Source organism: Pseudophryne corroboree, chromosome 4 (assembly GCF_028390025.1).
Source record: "Pseudophryne corroboree isolate aPseCor3 chromosome 4, aPseCor3.hap2, whole genome shotgun sequence".
Classification (NCBI taxonomy): domain Eukaryota; kingdom Metazoa; phylum Chordata; class Amphibia; order Anura; family Myobatrachidae; genus Pseudophryne; species Pseudophryne corroboree.
This window is the reverse complement of record NC_086447.1, coordinates 200,395,149-200,420,292: the sequence shown is the minus strand read 5'-3', so window position 1 is coordinate 200,420,292 and position 25,144 is coordinate 200,395,149. Positions and strand designations below refer to the sequence as shown.

Here is a 25,144-nt window from a genome sequence, read left to right as displayed (position 1 = left end):
AGCCACTTACACCACTTCAGTTCCTGGGTTCAGCTTCACTCACTCCTGCTTTCACTCATTCAAATATACTTTGTTTTTCTGTACAGAAAATTTTCACTCGTTCTGATTGTCAGCTTTACCCCCATAGGCAATACAGTTTAAACAAAAGTTTTATACTAATCTGCTATAGAAACCGGGTAGTTTTGTGCTATTGTAGCATGGCTACTGTCTCACCTTTTAACTAGACGACACTATTGTGTAATTTGTACTTAACGCCCGCACTCTTACGCACTTTGCGTAAACACGCGACCGTGCATGTCTTTTATGCTGCGTGCACGGTCCTGTACTTTGTCCGAGACACGTTTACAAAATCGTGCGTCCGCAATTCAACAAACCACAGTCTCTATAAATGTGAGCAATACTAACTATAATCGCTCACTTAACACAACACCCAGTTTTTTCTGTATAAACCTTTAACGACCGGGCCAGACTTGCGTGTTGTGCTTTACACTTACTTCCTTAAAATACTGTTATTTCAGTTTTAACTATATAGCAACAAATGTATCCGGTTTCACACAGATCTAAATGAATCTAGCAATCTGAATCTTGCAGCAACAATGTGAGAGGGTATGCAAAGTATGTGTGCCCTTTGTGTACGCTTTTTGGCGCCAACAAAAAATTTCACAGATTTTTAAATAGTTTTTTACCTGTGTTTTACGGGTTCTACCAGCACCTCTGCAGACCATACAGAGCAGACGCCATCTAATCAGCACACAAGTAGGGTTTTCAGTGTATCCATCGACCAAGACAAAGTTACGTAGGATAACTTCTTTCCGCCCTTTGCTGATAGATTAAGTCTGCTATGACCTGTTAGGCCACAGGTTCTCAAACTCGGTCCTCAGGAGCCCACACAGTGCATGTTTTGCAGGTCTCATCACAGAATCACAAGTGAAATAATAAGCTGCACCTGTGGGCCTTTTAAAATGTGTCAGTGAGTAATTAATACACCTGTGCCCCTGCTGGGTTACCTGCAAAATATGCACTGTGTGGGCTCCTGAGGACCGAGTTTGAGAACCTATGTGTTAGGCTGTGAGCATGTGGAAACCGGACGATGCCCCCAATTGTAAATGCTGATTTACATACAGGACTAAAAGCAACACTTTAAAAAGACATTTCATACACTTTAAATGGAGCCGCTGTGGCCGCTACACTTAATCCTCAACCTACATACTTATTACACCATTAGCGTACAGAGCCCCGTACTGTGTACGTACAAATGCTGCGCTGACTGTACAAAATACACTCAGAGCGTACACACCCAAAGATACACCATGAACCCTTTACAGCTATGCATGTGATAGTAATACACTTTAAAACTTAGCAGGGAAAGGAAAACACGACACCAGTTTGCATTTAAACTGCCGGGTTCCGACACCACAACATATTATTACTGAAAGGGGGTTACAATACACAAAGCAATACAATACAATACAATAGAATAATGGCTACAGTCAATGGTACATACGTGTTTGGTTTTTGCCGCGCTACCCAGTCTGGTCCTCAGTCATCTAGATAGATAACCTTTAGAGTCTTCTGTGTGAGACCAGGCCTGCAGCTGGCTCCTTTTATACAATCTTCCAAAACTTAACACAATGGATACTGTAATCTCTTTGTCCATTGGACACAGGGATGGTCATTTACAGTACAAGAGAGGTCATAGGTTGGTTTGAATAGGTGGGCGATGTCTGTTCCAGATGCACTTGTGGGTGGTCACCTCTGGGTTCCCGCCGCATACCTAATGTACAGTAAATACAGTTTATATCTATATTCTGCTCCTGCACATAACTATTCGCAGGAACGTGCGATCTGCTGCAAACCAACACCGGAATATTACCCTTAAAATACCCTACAGCTGGATACCAAACACCACCTTATAACCTTGTTCTGTCCCATCCTATCCTGTAAAGGTGAATCCCTTTGTTCTGATACCATTTAAACTGTTGTAACTTGCTGGTGTGGTGCAGGGAGACTATGTGTACATTGTGCACTATTTGGATTAAATATGTAATGTGTTTTGATAGCTTTTCCATGCGTCCACAAACTCTACCGTAAATATTCATACCACGCGCTAATGCGCAGGACCACGGGAGCGACCATACGCAAATTGCGAATATGTGCACGCACAGCAGAACAAGTACCCGCACGGAGGCCATCTTTGTGTAGTTTGTACGTGATGTGTGTACTGCAATATTTTTCGACTTTGACTATATATATATATATATATATATATACGGCAGCATCACTGGAATTATATGGCAGTATCACTGGACATATACGGCAGGATCACTGGAATTATACGGCAGGATCATTGGACTTATACGCCAGTACCACTGGACCTATACGCCAGTACCACTGGAATTATACGGCACTATCACTGGAATTATACGGCAGGATCACTGGACATATACGGCAGTATCACTGGACATATACGGCAGTATCAATGGACATATAAGGCAGTATCAATGAACATATACGGCAGTATCACTGGACATAAACGGCAGTATCAATGGACATATACAGCAGTATCACTGGACTGGATTTATACACCAGTACCACTGTAATTATACGGCAGGATCACTGGAATTATACGGCAGGATCACTGGATTTATACAGCGGGATCACTGGAATTATACGGCAGGATCACTGGAATTATACGGCAGTACCGCTGGACATATACGGCAGTATCAATGGATATATACGGCAGTATCAATGGACATATACGGCAATATCAATGGAATTATACTGCAGTATCACTGGACATATACGGCAGTATCACTGGACTGGATTTATACACCAGTACCACTGTAATTATACGGCAGGATCACTGGATTTATACAGCAGGATCACTGGAATTATACGGCAGGATCATTGGAATTATACGGCAGGATCACTGGACATATACAGCAGGATCACTGGACTGGACTTATACGCCAGTACCACTGGAATTATATGGCAGTATCACTGGACTTATACGCCAGTACCACTGGAATTATACGGCAGGATCACTGGAATTATACGGCAGGATCACTGGACATATACGGCAGTATCACTGGACATATACGGCAATACCACTGGACATATACGTCAGTATCAATGGACATATACGGCAGTATCACTGGACATATACGGCAGTATCACTGACTGGACTTATACGCCAGTACCACTGGAATTATACGGCAGGATCATTGGAATTATACAGCAGGATCACTGGACATATACAGCAGGATCACTGGACTGGACTTATACGCCAGTACCACTGGAATTATATGGCAGTATCACTGGACTTATACGCCAGTACCACTGGAATTATACGGCAGGATCACTGGAATTATACGGCAGGATCACTGGACATATACGGCAGTATCACTGGACATATACGGCAATACCACTGGACATATACGGCAGTATCAATGGACATATACGGCAGTATCACTGGACATATACGGCAGTATCACTGACTGGACTTATACGCCAGTACCACTGGAATTATACGGCAGGCTCAATGGAATTATTTGGCAGGATCACTGGAATTATACGACAGTACCGCTGGACATATACGGCAGTATCAATGGACATATACGGCAGTATCACTGGACATATACGGCAGCACAGGGACACCAGCACTGGACTGATGCAGGATAACACAGCACCACTGCAATGGACTGGACTTATACAGCAGCACTGGACATATGGCAGCAGAGCATACCACCACTGTGACTGGACTGATGCAGCACAAGACACCACCACTGGACTGATGCAGTACAACACACCACCACTGGACTGATGCAGTACAACACAGCACCACTGGACTGATGCAGTACAACACACCACCACTGGACTGATGCAGTACAACACACCACCACTGGACTGATGCAGTACAACACACCACCACTGGACTGGACTTATACAGCATCACTTGACATAAGGCAGCAGACGACACAACCACTGTGACTGGACTGATGCAGCACAAGATACTAACACTGAACTGATGCAGGACACTGAGGATGGAGACATGTCCTCTCTCTACACTCTCCAATGCCGGAGTGAAAATGGCGGGGGAACCAAACCCACTCATCTCTAGTTATTTTGTTTCTGTGCAGGGTAAATACTGCCTCTATGAGAACCAAACCCACTCATCTCTAGTTATTTTGTTTCTGTGCAGGGTAAATACTGCCTCTCTGAGAACCAAACCCACTCATCTCTAGTTATTTTGTTTCTGTGCAGGGTAAATACTGGCTGCTTTATTTCTACACTGCAATTTAGATTTCAGTTTGAACACACCACACCCAAATCTAACTCTCTCTTTCTGCACATGTTATATCTGCCCCCCCCCCGACAGTGCACATGATTTTGCCCAACTGCTAACAAATTTGCTGCTATGATCAGGTCTAAATAAATATACGCACTTCGCATCGCAGAGGAGACAGCCCGCTGGAACCCTGGATACCGGATTGCATCGCTGGAAAGGTGAGTATACATGAATTGCTACTTAGCAAAGCTATATATTGCATTGAACTGATGCGATGTAGAGTGATAAGAAACAATTAATTTTTCTTCTCAACACAAAATAACAGTATGTGGAGAGATGTTTTTTTTCAGTTATCAGTGAATTTCTCTTACAGTTTTATTTTTGTTAATTCTACCCGTTATACGGTGCCTTGCCGCTTTTATCAGCCCATCTCTCTCTCCTCAGCTGCTGCTAGCGTATCCCAGCGCAAGGCTCGGCGCTGTACACCTGCCGCCAAACACTCAGACTATCAAAAAAAGCCACTGGCAAAAAGAAAAGCTGTTGGAGAAAAGGACACTGGATCCACTGTAAACCTTTCTGGCACTGGTAGGGAAACCTGTACATTACAATAATAATTAATAATAATAATAATAATAATAATTTTATTTATATAGCGCTCTTTCTCCAATAGGACTCAAGGCGCTTAACAGATATATAGCATAATATAATACAGAAAATAATGAAGTACATTTTCATAAAATACAGAAGCATGAAGATGCTAAAAGGGACATTATGGAAATGCTTGAGTAAACAGGAAAGTCTTGAGTCTACTTTTGATGGATTCTATAGTTGGGGCCTCTCGCAATGTGCGGGGAAGTGAGTTCCATAGAGTCGGAGCCGCATGACTAAAAGCTCGACCCCCAGATGAATTACGGTAGATTCTAGGTACAGCTAAAAGTCCTTCATCTACAGATCGCAGTAATCGAGTGGGGCAGTATGGTCATTACAAAGATTATTGATAGGTTGTTCTACTAATAAATCTTTATTATTGTACCTGATATGTAGCATGGGAGTTACTGCTGAAGACAAACAAAAGGAAGTTAGAACCAACCAGTACATGGAACTGTGCTGAGAATTATACAACGAATCCAAGCAAAGGGATTGTCCCACAGCTGCAGTAAGCAGCACCAATATAGTGGAAAAGGGCAAAGGTGGGGTGAGGTTAGGACAGTTGTGATCAGGGTTGCTTTAAGACTGAAGGGGGCCAGCTTGTAGATGTCTGCGGCAAGAGAGGAAAGTCAGTCTTACTGTGGACAGAAGTAAGAACCAATGGTTTAGGCCAATATATTAATACAGTAGGTTGCAGTAAATGAGGTTGGAGATGATAAGAGAATGGATAAGCACTTTGGTTGCATCTTGGCCAAGAAATGGACAAGTTTTTGCAATATTTCAAAGGTGGAGCAGCAGGATTGGAGGAAAGAAGGGATGTGAGGACTGAAGCAGAGGGAAGAGGCAAGGCTGACACCAAGGCAGTAGGCTAAGAACACTTAGGAAATTGTAGTGGTATTGGTGGTGAGGGGAGTTGGTGACTCATGGACGAAGGAATATAAGTCCTGTTTTGGACATGTTAAACTCGAGGTAGAATTTGGAACATCAATGTTGAAATTCTGAGAGATAGTTGGTCATGTGATGAAAGGCAATAGTTATTGTTTTTTTGCATTGTGCCACAGTTATGAAATATTCCATATCGCTGCAATAACGAATCTTTGATTGCATTAATGTCTCATTATTGAGCTGCGCCGGACCTTCCTCTACTGTGCATGTGTCACCTATCGGGGCCAAGTTCTGAGAATGCTTTACATTCTGGAGCTTGGCATATTCTGGAACTAAGCAAGCAGCCCCGCTGGGTTTCTCTGGGGCTGCTTTTGTGAACGAATATAAGGTGCAGTCCACCGTAGATACATTCAGGAGTTAATTAATATTTACGGGTAGACCCCAAAAACAGGTGTTTTGGGGGTAAATATCCCATAAATATGATTTCACATATAGGCCCCAAAGCATAATGGAGAAGAAGGGAGGAGGAGTGAAGTATTAGTATTATACTGGTAACTGATCTGCTGCATAACATTTTGCCTCCAGTAGGACCCCCAGCCAAAATGAAGCCACCTCGGAAAACAGAGAAGTTGGGGTCATCACTGTTGTCACAAAAGCAATGTGAGTAATGCAAGTTGTTCTGATTACCAATGTTTATTTGGCCTACACATGAGAATGACAAACAATGGGGGTCATTCCGAGTTGTTTGCTCATTGCCGGTTTTCGCTATGCTGTGATTTGCTGTTAAATGCGCATGCCTATTGTACGCAGCGCGCATGCGCTTAGTTATTTTACTAAAAACTGAGTAATTTTGCTGTTCCTCGAGCGACGCTTTTCAGTCGCACTGCTGATCGGTGAGTGATTGACAGGAAGTGGGTGTTTCTGGGCAGCAACTCAGCGTTTTCCCAGCGTTTGCTAAAAAACGTAGGCGTGTCAGGGAAAAACACGGGAGGGTCTAGAGAAACAGGAGAGTGGCTGGCCGAACGCAGGGCGTGTATGTGACGTTAAACCAGGAACTAAACGGACTGATCTGATCGCAATCTGTGAGTAGGTCTGGAGCTACTCAGAAACTGCAAAGAAATACTTAATAGCAGAATTGCTAATCTTTCGTTCACTATTCTGCTAAGCTAAGATACACTCCCAGAGGGCGGCGACCTAGCATGTGCAATGCTGCTAAAAGCAGCTAGCGAGCGAACAACTCGGAATGACCCCCAATGTCCTTTAGATTATTTTAGAGATCTTCTAGATGGGTAAGTTGGTTCCCGTGGTGTTCCTGCCCGAGCCTGACACTAGGTGGCACAGACACAAATCCTGTGAAAAGGGAAAAGCCATCCGCTCTTTTCTTGGATGCCTGCTTCCAGTTTCCTTTACAATCATACTAAATAATTCAACGATTGAAGTTTTGTGGAAAAAAGGGAAGAGCGTTTACATACCAACAATATTGCAGCATAATATATACAGAATTGAAAATACATGGTAGAGTCACATTATTATGACCACCAGCTAATGGCCAGAGTAACAGCCATGTGCAGCACGGACAGCAGCTAGACAGGCTGAAATGTCGTTTTAGACGCACGCCTGGTAGCCTCCAGGTTCATTTTGACGGTGATCCGCTCCACTGTAGCGTGTTAGTCAGCTCTCATGCACCTTTGTAGCCAAAGTTAACCTCCCACATCAGTGGCACGTGGTGAGCCGCAGTTTCCGCGTAAGTTATTTGCAATGGTGCCATTTGTCCAGTCACGATACACCTTCACCCCAGCAACACGCAAACAGTTCACAAACTGCGCTGTTCCATAAATACTGCCACCCGTGGCCCAAAAGCTGATAATCATCCCTTTTTGCAACTCAGATAAATTGCCCCTTTTACTCATAACAGCAACGAGTGATATGTGTGCAGATGGTCTATCTCTCACCTTATATGCCCACCAAGCCAGCGCACAACACGTGACGTACTTCATGGGCTACATGCTGCCGGCGTCAAATGTAGTAGGTGGTCATAATAATGTGACTCGAACATGTGTGTGTGTGTGTATAGGTATAGATATATATATATATATATATATATATATATATAATTTTATATATATATAATTTTTATAATTGTTTATTAGGCATTTCAATACATGCAACTAGTGGATAAAAGAGTTTAGCATAATATAACAATGTTCAGAACAGCTAGGTATACATATAAAGACACCGTAACACTTGCGAAAAAATAGAACTACCGTGTACATGTATCATTTAACAACCTCACCTCATTTGTGCCACATGGACAATGACGTCTGCACTGGTACTCAAATGGAGAAAAATCATTTTTGCACACAACAACAACAACAACAACAACGTACTTTGGGGGTCATTTCGACCCGATCGCACGCTGCGCTTCTTTGCAGCCGTGCGATCGGGTTGGAACTGCGCATGCGCGGCAGGCACATTGCGCAGGCTTGTTTTTGCTCGGCAACGCCTCCAATGAAGAAAGTGGTGGCAGGGGCGACCGCAAGAAGATTGACAGGAGAAAGGAGGATCCGGGCATCAACTCACCGTTTTTGGGGTGTGGAGATCCGAATGCACGCGTGTTGGAGGGCGGATGTCTGACGCAGGGCCGGTGCTAGGGTGTTCGGCGCCCCCCTGCAAACTATAAATTTGCGCCCTCCCATATTCCTTTGGCGCGCGGCGGGAAAAGGGGTGTGGTCTCACAAGTAAGGCCACACAATAGTACCCCCATTCAAAATTACGCCACAATGTAGCACAATCTTATTCATCTTATACGTAATGCCCCACCCGTAGTAGTAGCGTCCTTATATGTCATGCCCCCCAGTAGTAGTAGCGTCCTTATACATAGTGCACCCCCAGTAGTAGTAGCATCCTTATGCATAATGCCCCCCCAATAGTAGTAGCATCCTTATGCATAATGCCCCCCAGTAGTAGTAGCATCCTTATGCATAATGCCCCCCAGTAGTAGTAGCATCCTTATGCATAATGCCCCCCAGTAGGAGTAGCATCCTTATGCATAATGCACCCCCAGTAGTAGTAGCATCCTTATGCATAATGCCCCCCCAATAGTAGTAGCATCCTTATGCATAATGCCCCCCAGTAGTAGTAGCATCCTTATGCATAATGCCCCCCAGTAGGAGTAGCATCCTTATGCATAATGCCCCCCCAGTAGTAGTAGCATCCTTATGCATAATGCCCCCCAGTAGTAGTAGCGTCCTTATGCATAATGCCCCCCAGTAGTAGTAGCATCCTTATGCATAATGCTCCCCAGTAGGAGTAGCATCCTTATGCATAATGCCCCCCCAGTAGTAGTAGCATCCTTATACATAATGCCCCCCAGTAGTAGTAGCATCCTTATACATAATGCCCCCCCAGTAGTAGTAGCATCCTTATACGTAGTGCACCCCCAGTAGTAGTAGCATCCTTATACGTAGTGCACCCCCAGTAGTAGAAGCGTCCTTATACGTAATTCCCCCTAGTAGTAGTAGCGTCCTTATACGTAAAGCCCCCTCCAGTTGTAGTAGCGTCCTTATACGTAGTGCACCCCCAGTAGTAGTAGCATCCTTATGCGTAATGCCCCCCCAGTAGTAGTAGCGTCCTTATACGTAGTGCACCCCCAGTAGTAGAAGCGTCCTTATACGTAATTCCCCCTAGTAGTAGTAGCGTCCTTATACATAATGACCCCTCCAGTTGTAGTAGCGTCCTTATACGTAGTGCACCCCCAGTAGTAGAAGCGTCCATATGCATAATTCCGCCCTAGTAGCAGTAGCGTCCTTATACGTAATGCCCCCCCAGTTGTAGTAGCGTCCTTATACGTAGTGCACCCCCAGTAGTAGAAGCGTCCTTATACGTAATAACCCCTTGTAGTAGTAGCGTCCTTATACGTAGTGCACCCCCAGTAGTAGAAGCGTCCATAGGCATAATTCCGCCCTAGTAGTAGTAGCGTCCTTATACGTAATGCCCCCTACCCCAGTTGTAGTAGCGTCCTTATACGTAGTGCACCCCCAGTAGTAGAAGCGTCCTTATACGTAATGCGTCCCCAGTAGTAGTACCGTCCTTATACATAATGCCCCCCCCCCCCAGTAGTAGCATCCTTATACGTAATGCCCCCCCAGTAATAGTAGCGTCCTATACATAATGCCCCCAAGTAGTAGTATCGTCCTTATACGTAATGACCCCCCAGTAGTAGCGTCATTACACGCAATGGCCCCCATTAGTAGCGTCGTTACACGTAATGCCCCCCCTGTAGTAGTAGCATCCTTAAAGCACACATAAACGCACACACACACACACACACACACACACACACACACACACACACACACACACACACACACACACACACACACACACACACATTTCCCTCTCACACTTCACTTACCTAAGCCAGTCTCCCTACACTACAGCAGCCTGGTCCGTGTAGCTCCGCCCCCTTCTGTCCCGTTTAGCCCCGCCCCCTTCTGCCCCGCTTAGCTCTGCCCCCTTCTGTCCCGTGCACAGCACTGTCCTGTAACACAGGTGAGGTGAGGGGAGGGAGGAGGATTTTCATGATGCAGGTGCCGCAGACAGTGCCTGTCATACAGTGACAGGCACAGCAGCAGCAGCAGGGGGGACAGGACGGCGCAGCAGGGAAGGAATGCAGAGCAGGGGGAGCGCCTCTCCGTCCCAGCGCCTCCCTGCACTGCATCCCTTCGCTGAGCGGGTAGCGCCGGGCCTGGTCTGACGTCAGTTCCGGGACCTGCAACGCTGAAGTGATCGCACAGGGTAAGTAAGTCTTATCCTAGTCTAGTTCTGCACAAAACTTTTTTGGCATAGCAGGGCTGCACAAGCGATCACAGCCTTGCTATGCAAAAATACACTCCCCCATAGTTGATCGCATGGGCTGCAAAAAGTGGCAGCGTGCGATCAACTCGGAATGAGGGCCTTTAGCCTAGAATGGCTACCGCCGAAGCATGTGCACAATGCGCATAAAGTCCGTATGATAAAACGACAGCCAGCACCAGACCCATGCTGAGAAGCACTGGAACTCTTCCTGGGGCTCTTAGGTTAGAGCAGCTAGGGTAATGGGTTAAAAGATTAAAATAATGAAATACATTTGTGAAACTACTGCAGTTGCATTGCTGTGACAAAAAAATGCATTTCATTCTTATGACTACTCTTACTTTTATGGAGATCCGAAATCCAAGTTTACCTAAGAAAATGGACCTGTTGGGAGGAATGTGGAAGGCGTGAGCAGGACCGTGCTCAGCGCTATAATGCATGGCCTGAACAGGCCTGCAGAGAGAATGTGTGATTTATATGGAGAATAGATATATACCACCAAATATAAGAGGATGTCCACCCACACTCAATGGTGGCTTCAGCAGAGCCATTCCTCCAGCAATTGCTATTGGAAGGTAGAACAGTGTTTGAATCTTTGCATGAAAATAGCGGAGTGGAATGTATAAGTGACTACATACGTCTCGTATTCCTAGCATTGCATGATCGCACCCGGGTACATGGTTTGCACTTTGTGAATACCAAACCTATTTATGCATCTATATGGTCTTGTGTCGAATTATCCACAGCTGCTCAGAAAGCTCCAACTTCAGTGGGGAACAGTGAACATAGTGATGAGAAGCCTGTGATCTGTACCATCAGCAAGCCATTAGTGAAAGACAGGAAGACCAGCACAGGTAGCACCAATATATTGTACCCATATCCACATCTTACCTAAGGAATATATGATTGAGGTCAGAGGTGGATTTAGACCACATGGGGCCCTTAGCAAGATCCCAATTTGGGGCCCCCCTCCCTCAAACAATCCTTAGCACTATATTTTCATTTCTGATTCATGTCTCTTACATTATTTGTTGTTTTTCCTCCTTATATTCTATTACAATATATTACTTTCCCCTACACTGATTGCACCATGTCGCCTAAGCTCTAATTTCCATTATTACACCACTCAGTTGCTGCATTTTAGATCAGTGCTCCCCTCACTGAATGTATCAGGTCCTCATACCCCATCATTACACCCTCACTCACTGACTTCATTGTATATGAGTGACCCAGGCTTACTCATCACCTAAAATACTCATTATTCCCCGCCCCCTCACTCACTGACTGCATTTTATATAAGTATTTTATAATACCCAATATAATGGTGCCCACACACGTTTTTGTGCTAGGTGCGATTTGAGCGTATACAATGTGTGCTATGCGATTTGGAGTGTACACGCGGTGCTATTTGTGCTAGGTGCGATTTCAGCGTATACAATGTGTGCTATGCGATTTGGAGTGTACACACGGTGCTATTTGTGCTAGGTGCGATTTGAGCGTATACAATGTGTGCTATGCGATTTGGAGTATACACATGGTGCTATTTGTGCTAGGTGCGATTTCAGCGTATACAATGTGTGCTATGCGATTTGGAGTATACACATGGTACTATTTGTGCTAGGTGCGATTTCAGCGTATACAATGTGTGCTATGCGATTTGGAGTGTACACACGGTGCTATTTGTGCTAGGTGCGATTTCAGCGTATACAATGTGTGTTATGCGATTTGGAGTGTACACACGGTGCTATTTGTGCTAGGTGCGATTTGAGCGTATACAATGTGTGCTATGCGATTTGGAGTATACACATGGTGCTATTTGTGCTAGGTGCGATTTGAGCGTATACAATGTGTGCTATGCGATTTGGAGTGTACACGCGGTGCTATTTGTGCTAGGTGCGATTTGAGCGTATACAATGTGTGCTATGCGATTTGGAGTGTACACGCGGTGCTATTTGTGCTAGGTGCGATTTGAGCGTATACAATGTGTGCTATGCGATTTGGAGTGTACACGCGGTGCTATTTGTGCTAGGTGCGATTTGAGCGTATACAATGTGTGCTATGCGATTTGGAGTGTACACGCGGTGCTATTTGTGCTAGGTGCGATTTGAGCGTATACAATGTGTGCTATGCGATTTGGAGTATACACATGGTGCTATTTGTGCTAGGTGCGATTTCAGCGTATACAATGTGTGCTATGCGATTTGGAGTATACACATGGTGCTATTTGTGCTAGGTGCGATTTCAGCGTATACAATGTGTGCTATGCGATTTGGAGTATACACATGGTGCTAGTTGTGCTAGGTGCGATTTCAGCGTATACAATGTGTGCTATGCGATTTGGAGTATACACATGGTGCTATTTGTGCTAGGTGCGATTTCAGCGTATACAATGTGTGCTATGCGATTTGGAGTATACACATGGTGCTAGTTGTGCTAGGTGCGATTTCAGCGTATACAATGTGTGCTATGCGATTTGGAGTGTACACGCGGTGCTATTTGTGCTAGGTGCGATTTGAGCGTATACAATGTGTGCTATGCGATTTGGAGTGTACACGCGGTGCTATTTGTGCTAGGTGCGATTTCAGCGTATACAATGTGTGCTATGCGATTTGGAGTATACACATGGTGCTATTTGTGCTAGGTGCGATTTGAGCGTATACAATGTGTGCTATGCGATTTGGAGTGTACACGCGGTGCTATTTGTGCTAGGTGCGATTTCAGCGTATACAATGTGTGCTATGCGATTTGGAGTATACACATGGTGCTATTTGTGCTAGGTGCGATTTCAGCGAATACAATGTGTGCTATGCGATTTGGAGTATACACATGGTGCTATTTGTGCTAGGTGCGATTTGAGCGTATACAATGTGTGCTATGCGATTTGGAGTATACACATGGTACTATTTGTGCTAGGTGCGATTTGAGCGTATACAATGTGTGCTATGCGATTTGGAGTGTACACACGGGGCTATTTGTGCTAGGTGCGATTTGAGCGTATACAATGTGTGCTATGCGATTTGGAGTGTACACACGGTGCTATTTGTGCTAGGTGCGATTTGAGCGTATACAATGTGTGCTATGCAATTTGGAGTGTACACACGGTGCTATTTGTGCTAAGTGCGATTTGAGCGTATACAATGTGTGCTATGCGATTTGGAGTATACACGCGGTGTTATTTGTGCTAGGTGCGATTTGAGCGTATACGTGTGCTATGCGATTTGGAGTATACACACGGTGTTATTTGTGCTAGGTGCGATTTGAGCGTATACAATGTGTGCTATGCGATTTGGAGTGTACACACGGTGCTATTTGTGCTAGGTGCGATTTCAGCGTATACAATGTGTGCTATGCGATTTGGAATGTACACGCGGTGCTATTTGTGCTAGGTGCGATTTGAGCGTATACAATGTGTGCTATGCGATTTGGAGTGTACACACGGTGCTATTTGAACTACATCTGATTTTAAATACACTACAATGTACTAGGGGGTCATTCCGAGTTGATCGCACGTAGCTGCTTTTTGCAGCCAGTGCGATCAGCTATACTCCGCCTATGGGTTTGGGTTTTTTTCCCATAGCAAGGCTGCATTCGCTTGTGCAGCCCTGCTATGGGAAAAAAAATTGTGCAGTTTCTAAGTAGGTCTAGACATACTTAGCAGCTGCAACGTTTTCAGCCTGTTCGGTCCTGGCTCTGACGTCACACACCCGCCTGGAAACGCCTGCGTTTCTTCAAACACGCCTGCGTTTTTCTTACCACTCCCAGAAAACGGGTCCGAACGCTGTGTTGCCGCCCAGGAACGCCCACCGCCTACCTTCAAGCGATCACCGCTGCGATCGCTTTCTTCGTTCCCTTTGTTATTACGTCGCCGGGCAGTGATGCACATGCGCAGTAGTGACCCGGTCGCAGCTGTGCGAGCGAAAGCACGCTGTGATCGTGTCGGAATGACCCCAATATGTGATGTAGTATAATAATACCTGCCTGCTGCCTGCACATACTATTTTGCCTTCAGATATGGGGCCTAATTCAGACCTGATCATAGATGTGCTAAATTTAGCACATCTACGATCAGTCACACAGACATGCGGGGGGACGCCCTGTACAGGGCTATTTCGCCCCGCATGTCAGGCCTTGACCCGTCTCACAAGTACAAAAGTATCGCACAGCAGTGATGCTTTTGTACTTGAAGAGTAGCTCCCTACCTGCGCAGCTCGTGCGCCCTGGCAGGGAGCTACTCGTCTCTGTGAGGGTCGCAATGGCTGCGTGTGACGTCACGCAGCCGCCGCGGCCCGCCCCCCGCACGGTCCAGACACACCTGCATTGCCAGGACCGCGCCCCTATAACATCAATCAGTCAGAGGCGATTGCAGGGGTGAGACGGTCGTCAGCTGTCTGGCATGCGCCGGTGCACTACAGCGCCGGCGCATACGCAGTTCAGACCTGATCAGTTGCACAACACCGATCAGGTCTGGATTAGGCCCCAGGACTAGACGGAAGCGCGCTTCGCATCGCAAGGGACAATACACACAGTGCTATTTGAACTAGACGCGAATCTATTTGAACTAAAAAGATCAAATAGCATGTGAGAATGGCACCGTGTGTGGGCATCATTACACCCCTCAGTCAGTGTGACTGTACTGATTATATATCACTGCCCCACTGATTGTAGCAGGCAGACCCTGATCGCCTATACACAGTAGTACTTCAAATACAGCGTATATGCATATTGATATAACATCAGTCAGTGTCGTTGTCCCCCGCCCTGATTGTAGCAGGCGGATGTTATACACTGTACTTAATATAACACTGTCCATCCCCATCCGCCTCGCCTGATTGGAATTTTAAATAGGCAGATGTTATACAAAATCAACAAAAATACTGTAATAAAGTACACTGCAATAAAGACCTCATGTATTTCTCTGTGCACTCCTTGCTCTTCTCTCTGTGCATGTGACGTCATACACACGTGTCATGACGGATCACACACACAATACTGCAGGACTGGAGACACAGGCGTGGGCTCAGGGCCGGCTCTACCATTAAGCAGCTTTAGGTGGCTGCCTAGGGGCTCCGGCCTCTGGGGGGCGCCACTGAATTAATCTAGCAAAAATCTGAAGGATGTCTCTGTATGCAGCCTCCTCCTTTTACCTGGCTGCTGCTCCTATCAATAGGAGGCATCCCTAATTCCTGCGATGCAGCAGAAATTGCAATGCAATCTTATTGCAATTTCTGCTTCATCAAGGGGGGGAGGCGGTAGTCAGCATGCTGGGCGGCCTTGCCCTGCGATGGGCGGCCCCCAGCATGCGATCCGACGGATTGCAAATTCTGTTAATTAGCAGAATTTGCAATCCTTACTGAATTAGGCCCAATGTCAGTAATATAGGGCCTAATTCCGAGTTGATCGCAGCAGTAAATTTGTTAGCAGTTGGGCAAAACCATGGGGGTCATTCCGAGTTGAATGTAGCTGTGCTAAATTTAAATTTAAATGCGGACAACTGCAGCATGCTATCGGGTAGGAATGACCCCCCCATGTGCATATAAGCGAAAGGAGAAAAACAAAAGGCGGAATTATAAAACTAAAGACGGACACTGGAAGTCTTGTTGAAGGAGACAATTTAATAGCAGATCATCTTAATGATTATTTTTGCTCAGTATTTACTACTGAAAGAGAGGGGAAGGGGCCACAGTTAAGTTGCAGGGATATTCAGGAAAATGAAACAAGTACATTTACAGAGGAGAAGGTCCTAACAGAACTCTCAAAGCTGAAAGTGGACAAATCTATGGGGCCAGATGGGATATATCCAAGGATACTAAAAGAACTTAAAGAGGTGCTGGTAGCACCATTGACAGAATTATTCAACCAGTCATTAGCTACAGGAGTAATTCCAGGGGACTGGAAAAGAGCAAACGTAGTCCCACTGCACAAAAGTGGAAGCAAGGAAGAGGCAAACAACTACAGACCAGTGAGTCTTACATCAGTAGTAGGGAAATTGATGGAAACACTCTTAAAAGAAAGAGTTGTAGATTATCTCAAATCCGGCAATTTACTGGATCCCAAACAGCATGGATTCACTGGGGGGAGATCATGTCAAACAAATCTTATTGACTTTTTTGATTGTGTGACTAAAGTGATGGATAAAGGTGGAGCCATGGATATAGCTTATCTAGACTTTAGTAAGGCTTTTGACACAGTTCCACATCGCAGACTGCTAAATAAACTTGAAAGTTTGGGATTGGATATTAGGATTATTGAATGGATAAGATCTTGGTTGAAGGATAGAAAACAGAGAGTTGTGGTAAATGGAGTGCATTCACAGGAGGGAAATGTTACCAGTGGAGTACCCCAGGGATCTGTACTTGGACCAGTGCTTTTTAATATCTTTATTGGTGACATTGCAAATGGCATTAAAGGGAAAGTATGCCTTTTTGCAGATGACACAAAGGTATGCAACAGGGTAGACACACCAGGTGGGGTAAAACAAATGATTGAGGATCTAGGTAGACTAGAGGAATGGTCAAGAGTCTGGCAATTACAGTTTAATGCCAAAAAATGCAAAATCATGCACTTGGGTCTCAAAAATCCTAAAGCTAAATACAGTATTAATGGCACTATACTGGAAACTACTGAGGAGGAAAGGGATCTAGGAGTCACTATTTCAGATGACTTAAAGGCAGGTAAGCAATGTAACAAGGCAATGAGGAAGGCTAGTCAGATGCTTGGCTGCATTGGGAGAGGAATCAGCAGCAGAAAGAAAATAAGAATTTACTTACCGATAATTCTATTTCTCGTAGTCCGTAGTGGATGCTGGGGACTCCGTCAGGACCATGGGGAATAGCGGCTCCGCAGGAGACAGGGCACAAAAATAAAGCTTTAGGATTAGGTGGTGTGTACTGGCTCCTCCCCCTATGACCCTCCTCCAAGCCTCAGTTAGGATACTGTGCCCGGACGAGCGTACACAATAAGGAAGGATATTGAACCCCGGGTAAGACTCATACCAGCCACACCAATCACACCGTATAACTTGTGATCTGAACCCAGTTAACAGTATGACAAACGTAGGAGCCTCTGAACAGACGGCTCACAACAAATAACAACCCGATTTTTTTGTAACAATAACTATGTACAAGTATTGCAGACAATCCGCACTTGGGATGGGCGCCCAGCATCCACTACGGACTACGAGAAATAGAATTATCGGTAAGTAAATTCTTATTTTCTCTAACGTCCTAAGTGGATGCTGGGGACTCCGTCAGGACCATGGGGATTATACCAAAGCTCCCAAACGGGCGGGAGAGTGCGGATGACTCTGCAGCACCGAATGAGAGAACTCAAGGTCCTCCTCAGCCAGGGTATCAAATTTGTAGAATTTTGCAAACGTGTTTGCCCCTGACCAAGTAGCAGCTCGGCAGAGTTGTAATGCCGAGACTCCCCGGGCAGCCGCCCAGGATGAGCCCACTTTCCTTGTGGAATGGGCCTTGACAGATTTAGGTTGTGGCAAGCCTGCCACAGAATGTGCAAGTTGAATTGTGCTACAAATCCAACGAGCAATCGTCTGCTTAGAAGCAGGAGCACCCATCTTGTTGGGTGCATACAATATAAGCAGTGAGTCAGACTTTCTGACTCCCGCCGTTCTTGAAATATATATCTTCAATGCCCGGACCACGTCCAACAACTTGGAATCCTCCAACTCGTTAGTAGCCGCAGGCACCACAATAGGCTGGTTCAGGTGAAACGCTGACACCACCTTAGGCAGAAAATGAGGACGCGTCCGCAGTTCTGCCCTGTCCGTATGGAAAATCAGATATGGGCTCTTATATGATAAAGCCGCCAATTCTGATACTCTCCTGGCTGAAGCCAGGGCCAGTAGCATGGTTACTTTCCATGTAAGATACTTCAGCTGCACCGATTTGAGCGGCTCAAACCAATGGGATTTGAGAAAATCCAAGACTACATTAAGATCCCACGGTGCCACTGGGGGCACAACCGGGGGCTGTATATGTAGTACTCCTTTTACAAAAGTCTGGACTTCAGGAACTGAAGCCAATTCTTTCTGGAAGAAAATCGACAGGGCCGAAATTTGAACCTTAATGGACCCCAATTTGAGGCCCATAGACAATCCTGTTTGCAGGAAATGTAGGAATCGACCCAGTTGAAATTCCTCCGTGGGGGCCTTCCTGGCCTCACACCACGCAACATATTTTCTCCAAATGCGGTGATAATGTTGTGCAGTCACCTCCTTCCTGGCTTTTACCAGTGTAGGAATGACCTCTTCCGGAATGCCTTTTTCCTTTAGAATTCGGCGTTCAACCGCCATGCCGTCAAACGCAGCCGCGGTAAGTCTTGGAATAGACACGGTCCCTGCTGAAGCAGGTCCCGTCTTAGAGGTAGAGGCCACGGATCCTCCGTGAGCATCTCTTGAAGTTCCGGGTACCAAGTTCTTCTTGGCCAATCCGGAGCCACTAGTATCGTTCTTACTCCCTTTTGCCGTATAATTCTCAGTACTTTTGGTATGAGAGGCAGAGGAGGGAACACATACACTGACTGGAACACCCACGGTGTTACCAGAGCGTCCACAGCTATTGCCTGAGGATCTCTTGACCTGGCGCAATACCTGTCCAGTTTTTTGTTGAGGCGGGACGCCATCATATCCACCATTGGTTTTTCCCAACGGTTCACAATAATGTGGAAGACTTCTGGATGAAGTCCCCACTCTCCCGGGTGTAGATCGTGTCTGCTGAGGAAGTCTGCTTCCCAGTTGTCCACTCCCGGAATGAATACTGCTGACAGTGCTATCACATGATCTTCCGCCCAGCGAAGAATCCTTGCAGCTTCTGCCATTGCTGTCCTGCTTCTTGTGCCGCCCTGTCTGTTTACGTGGGCGACTGCCGTGATGTTGTCCGACTGGATCAACACCGGCTGACCCTGAAGCAGGGGTTTTGCCAGACTTAGAGCATTGTAAATCGCTCTTAGCTCCAGTATATTTATGTGAAGAGACATCTCCAGGCTTGACCATACTCCTTGGAAGTTTCTTCCTTGTGTGACCGCTCCCCAGCCTCTCAGACTGGCATCCGTGGTCACCAGGACCCAGTCCTGTATGCCGAATCTGCGGCCCTCTAACAGATGAGCACTCTGCAACCACCACAGAAGAGACACCCTTGTCCGTGGCGATAAGGTTATCCGCTGATGCATCTGCAGATGCGATCCGGACCATTTGTCCAGCAGATCCCACTGAAAAGTTCGTGCGTGGAATCTGCCGAATGGAATCGCTTCGTAAGAAGCCACCATCTTTCCCAGGACTCTTGTGCATTGATGCACAGACACTGTCCCTGGTTTTAGGAGGTTCCTGACAAGTTCGGATAACTCCCTGGCTTTCTCCTCTGGAAGAAACACCTTTTTCTGAACCGTGTCCAGAATCATTCCCAGGAACAGCAGACGTGTCGTCGGGGTCAACTGAGATTTTGGAAAATTCAGAATCCACCCGTGTTGTTGCAGCACTAGTTGGGTTAGTGCTACTCCGTCTTCCAGCTGTTCTCTGGACCTTGCCCTTATCAGGAGATCGTCCAAGTAAGGGATAATTAATACGCCTCTTCTTCGTAGAAGGATCATCATTTCGGCCATTACCTTGGTAAAGACCCGAGGTGCCGTGGACAATCCAAACGGCAGCGTCTGAAACTGATAATGACAGTTTTGCACCACGAACCTGAGGTACCCTTGATGTGAAGGGCAAATTGGGACATGCAGGTAAGCATCCTTTATGTCCAGGGACACCATAAAGTCCCCTTCTTCCAGATTCGCTATCACTGCTCTGAGTGACTCCATCTTGAACTTGAATTTTTGTATGTACAGGTTCAAAGATTTCAGATTTAGAATAGGTCTTACCGAGCCGTCCGGCTTCGGTACCACAAATAGCGTGGAGTAATACCCCTTTCCCTGTTGTAGGAGGGGTACCTTGACTATCACCTGCTGAGAAAACAGCTTGTGAATGGCTTCCAATACCGTCGCCCTGTCTGAGGGAGACGTTGGCAAAGCAGACTTTAGGAACCGGCGAGGGGGAGACTTCTCGAATTCCAACCTGTAACCCTGAGATACTACCTGCAGAATCCAGGGGTCCACCTGTGAGCAAGCCCACTGTGCGCTGAAATTCTTGAGTCGACCCCCCACCGCTCCTGAGTCCGCTTGTAAGGCCCCAGCGTCATGCTGAGGGCTTTGCAGAACCCTGGGAGGGCTTCTGTTCCTGGGCAGGGGCTGCTTGCTGCCCTCTCTTACCCCTTCCTCTGCCCCGAGGCAGATATGACTGTCCTTTTGTCCGCTTGTTCTTATAGGACCGAAAGGACTGCGGCTGAAAAGACGGTGTCTTTTTCTGTTGGGAGGGGGTCTGAGGTAAAAAAGTGGATTTTCCGGCAGTTGCCGTGGCCACCAGATCCGATAGACCGACGCCAAATAATTCCTCCCCTTTATACGGCAATACTTCCATATGTCGTTTGGAATCCGCATCACCTGACCACTGTCGCGTCCATAAACTCCTTCTGGCAGATATGGACATCGCATTTACTCTCGATGCCAGAGTGCAAATATCTCTCTGCGCATCTCGCATATAAAGGAAAGCATCCTTTAATTGCTCTATAGTCAATAAAATACTGTCCCTATCCAGGGTATCAATATTTTCAGTCAGGGAATCCAACCAGACGACCCCAGCACTGCACATCCAGGCTGAGGCGATGGCTGGTCGCAGTATAACACCAGTATGTGTGTATATACTTTTTAGGGTAGTTTCCAGTCTCCTATCCGCTGGATCCTTGAGGGCGGCCGTATCAGGAGACGGTAACGCCACTTGTTTTGATAAGCGTGTGAGCGCCTTATCCACCCTAGGGGGTGTTTCCCAGCGCGCCCTAACCTCTGGCGGGAAAGGGTATAATGGCCCTCATTCCGAGTTGATCGGTCGCAAGGCGAATTTAGCAGAGTTACACACGCTAAGCCGCCGCCTACTGGGAGTGAATCTTAGCTTCTTAAAATTGCGACCGATGTATTCGCAATAATGCGATTACTAACTACTTAGCAGTTTCAGAGTAGCTCCAGACTTACTCTGCCTGTGCGATCAGTTCAGTGCTTGTCGTTCCTGGTTGACGTCACAAACACACCCAGCGTTCGCCCAGGCACTCCCACCGTTTCTCCGGCCACTCCTGCGTTTTTTCCGGAAACGGTAGCGTTTTCAGCCACACGCCCCTGAAACGCCGTGTTTCCGCCCAGTAACACCCATTTCCTGTCAATCACATTACGATCGCCGGAGCGAAGAAAAAGCCGTGAGTAAAATTACTTTCTTCATAGTAAAGTTACTTGGCGCAGTCGCAGTGCGAACATTGCGCATGCGTACTAAGCGGATTTTCACTGCGATGCGATGAAAAATACCGAGCGAACAACTCGGAATGAGGGCCAATGCTAATAACTTTTTTGAAATTAGCAGTTTTCTATCTGGGTTAACCCACGCTTCATCACATACATCATTTAATTCCTCTGATTCAGGAAAAACTACAGGTAGTTTTTTCACCCCCCATATAATACCCCTTTTTGTGGTACTTGCAGTATCAGAGATATGCAAAGCCTCCTTCATTGCCGTGATCATATAACGTGTGGCCCTACTTGAAAATACGTTTGTTTCATCACCGTCGACACTAGATTCAGTGTCTGTGTCTGGGTCTGTGTCGACCGACTGAGGTAAAGGGCGTTTTACAGCCCCTGACGGTGTCTGAGACGCCTGGGCAGGTACTAACTGGTTTGCCGGCCGTCTCATGTCGTCAACTGATTTTTGTAATGTGCTGACATTATCACGTAATTCCATAAACAAAGCCATCCATTCCGGTGTCGACTCCCTGGGGGGTGACATCACCATTATCGGCAATTGCTCTGCCTCCACGCCAACAGCGTCCTCATACATGTCGACACACACGTACCGACACACAGCAGACACACAGGGAATGCTCTTATCGAAGACAGGACCCCACTAGCCCTTTGGGGAGACAGAGGGAGAGTTTGCCAGCACACACCCAAGCGCTATAATATATATGGGAACAACCTTATATAAGTGTTGTTCCTTATAGCAGCTTAAATATATCCAATATATCGCCAAAAAATGCCCCCCCTCTCTGTTTTACCCTGTTTCTGTAGTGCAGTGCAGGGGAGAGTCCTGGGAGCCTTCCTCACAGCGGAGCTGAGCAGGAAAATGGCGCTGTGTGCTGAGGAGAATAAGCCCCGCCCCCTATTTCGGCGGGCTTTCCTCCCGTAGATTTAGATGACTGGCATGGGTTAAATACATACATATAGCCTTAATGGCTATATGTGATGTATTCTTTTGCCATAAGGTATTAAAATATTGCTGCCCAGGGCGCCCCCAGCAGCGCCCTGCACCCTCCGTGACCGCTTGGTGTGAAGTGTGTGACAACAATGGCGCACAGCTGCAGTGCTGTGCGCTACCTTCATGAAGACTGAAGAGCCTTCTGCCGCCTGTTTCCGGACCTTCAATCTTCAGCATCTGTAAGGGGGGACGGCGGCGCGGCTCCGGGACGAACCCCAGGGTGAGACCTGTGTTCCGACTCCCTCTGGAGCTAATGGTGTCCAGTAGCCTAAGAATCCAATCCATCCTGCACGCAGGTGAGTTGAAATTCTCTCCCCTAAGTCCCTCGATGCAGTGAGCCTGTTGCCAGCAGGACTCACTGAAAATAAAAAACCTAAAAAACTTTTCTAAGCAGCTCTTTAAGAGAGCCACCTAGATTGCACCCTGCTCGGACGGGCACAAAAACCTAACTGAGGCTTGGAGGAGGGTCATAGGGGGAGGAGCCAGTACACACCACCTAATCCTAAAGCTTTATTTTTGTGCCCTGTCTCCTGCGGAGCCGCTATTCCCCATGGTCCTGACGGAGTCCCCAGCATCCACTTAGGACGTTAGAGAAAGAAGTAATAATGCCACTGTATAGGTCATTGGTACGGCCTCATCTAGAATACTGTATTCAGTTCTGGAGGCCATATCTTCAAAAGGATATTAATACATTAGAAACTGTACAAAGGAGGGCAACTAAAATGGTGCATGGCCTACATCTCAAAACATACCCAGAAAGACTAAGAAATCTCAATATGTATAGTTTGGAGCAGAGAAGGGAAAGGGGGGACATGATAGAAACTTTCAAATATATCAAGGGTTTTAACAAAGTCCAGGAGGGAAACATTATCCAAATGAAGAGAAGCAATAGGACACGAGGACATGCACTGAGACTGGAGGGGGGGAGGTTCAGGGGAAATTTGCGGAAAAATTATTTCACAGAAAGGGTAGTGGACAAGTGGAATAGCCTCCCATCAGAGGTGGTAGAGGCTAAGACAGTAGAGCAATTTAAACATGCATGGGATAGACATAAGGATATCCTTACAAAGAAATAAGGATCAAATAAGGTTAGAGATAAAAATAATATTAAAAAAAAAAAAAGGGGCAGACTAGATGGGCCAAGTGGTTCTTATCTGCCGACAAATTCTATGTTTCTATGTTACTGCAGGGGAGGCAGATATAACATGTGCAGAGAGAGTTAGATTTGGGTGGGGTGTGATCAAACTGAAATCTAAATTGCAGTGTAAAAATAAAGCAGCCAGTATTTACCCTGCACAGAAACAATATAACCCACTCAAATCTAACTCTCTCTGCACATGTTACATCTGCCACACCTGCAGTGCACATGGGGGGTCATTCCGAGTTGATCGCTCGCTAGCTATTTTTTGCAGCGCTGCGATCAGATAGTCACCGCCTATGGGGGAGTGTATTTTTGCTTTGCAAGTGTGTGAACGCCTGTGCAGCCGAGTGGTACAAAAACAGTTTGTGCAGTTTCTGAGTAGGTCTGAACTTACTCAGCCGCTGCGATCACTTCAGCCTGTCCGGTCCCGGAATTGATGTCAGACACTTGCCCTGCAAACGCTTGGACACGCCTGCGTTTTTCCAAACACTCCCAGAAAACGGTCAGTTGACACCCATAAACGCCTTCTTCCTGTCAATCTCCTTGCGATCGGCTGTGAGAATGGATTCTTCGTAAAATCCATCGCTCAACTACGATCCGCTTTGTAACCGTATGACACGCCTGCGCATTGCGGTGCATACACATTCGCAGATTTGCTGAGTTTTAACCTGATCGCAGCACTGCAAAAAATAGCTAGTGTGCGATCAGGTCGGAATAACCCCCTATGGTTTTGCCCAACTGCTAAAAAATTTGCTGCTGCGATCAACTCTGAATAACCCCCATAGAACCCTCACTTTCCTCCAGGTGTCTGTGCCTCAGTATATAGTATAATTAGATGTGCTCTTACTATGGGGGTAATTCCAAGTGGATCGCAGCAGGAATTTTGTTAGCAGTTGGGCAAAACCATGTGCACTGCAGGGAAGGCAGATATAACATGTGCAGAGAAAGTTAGATTTGGGTGGGTTATTTTATTTCTGTGCAG

General features: G+C 46.3%; 1 protein-coding gene across 1 annotated transcript in view; it reads left to right on the top strand.

Moving 5' to 3' along the window:
* The window catches only part of LOC134909180 (autoimmune regulator-like), a 154,910-nt gene that overhangs the window by 58,091 nt on the left and 71,675 nt on the right, over positions 1 to 25,144 (top strand). The window contains exons 3-5 of the mRNA XM_063915752.1: positions 4,733 to 4,873; positions 6,410 to 6,481; positions 11,422 to 11,529. Of these exons, the coding sequence (XP_063771822.1) occupies positions 4,733 to 4,873; positions 6,410 to 6,481; positions 11,422 to 11,529 (321 nt within the window). The remainder of the gene's footprint in view (positions 1 to 4,732; positions 4,874 to 6,409; positions 6,482 to 11,421; positions 11,530 to 25,144) is intronic.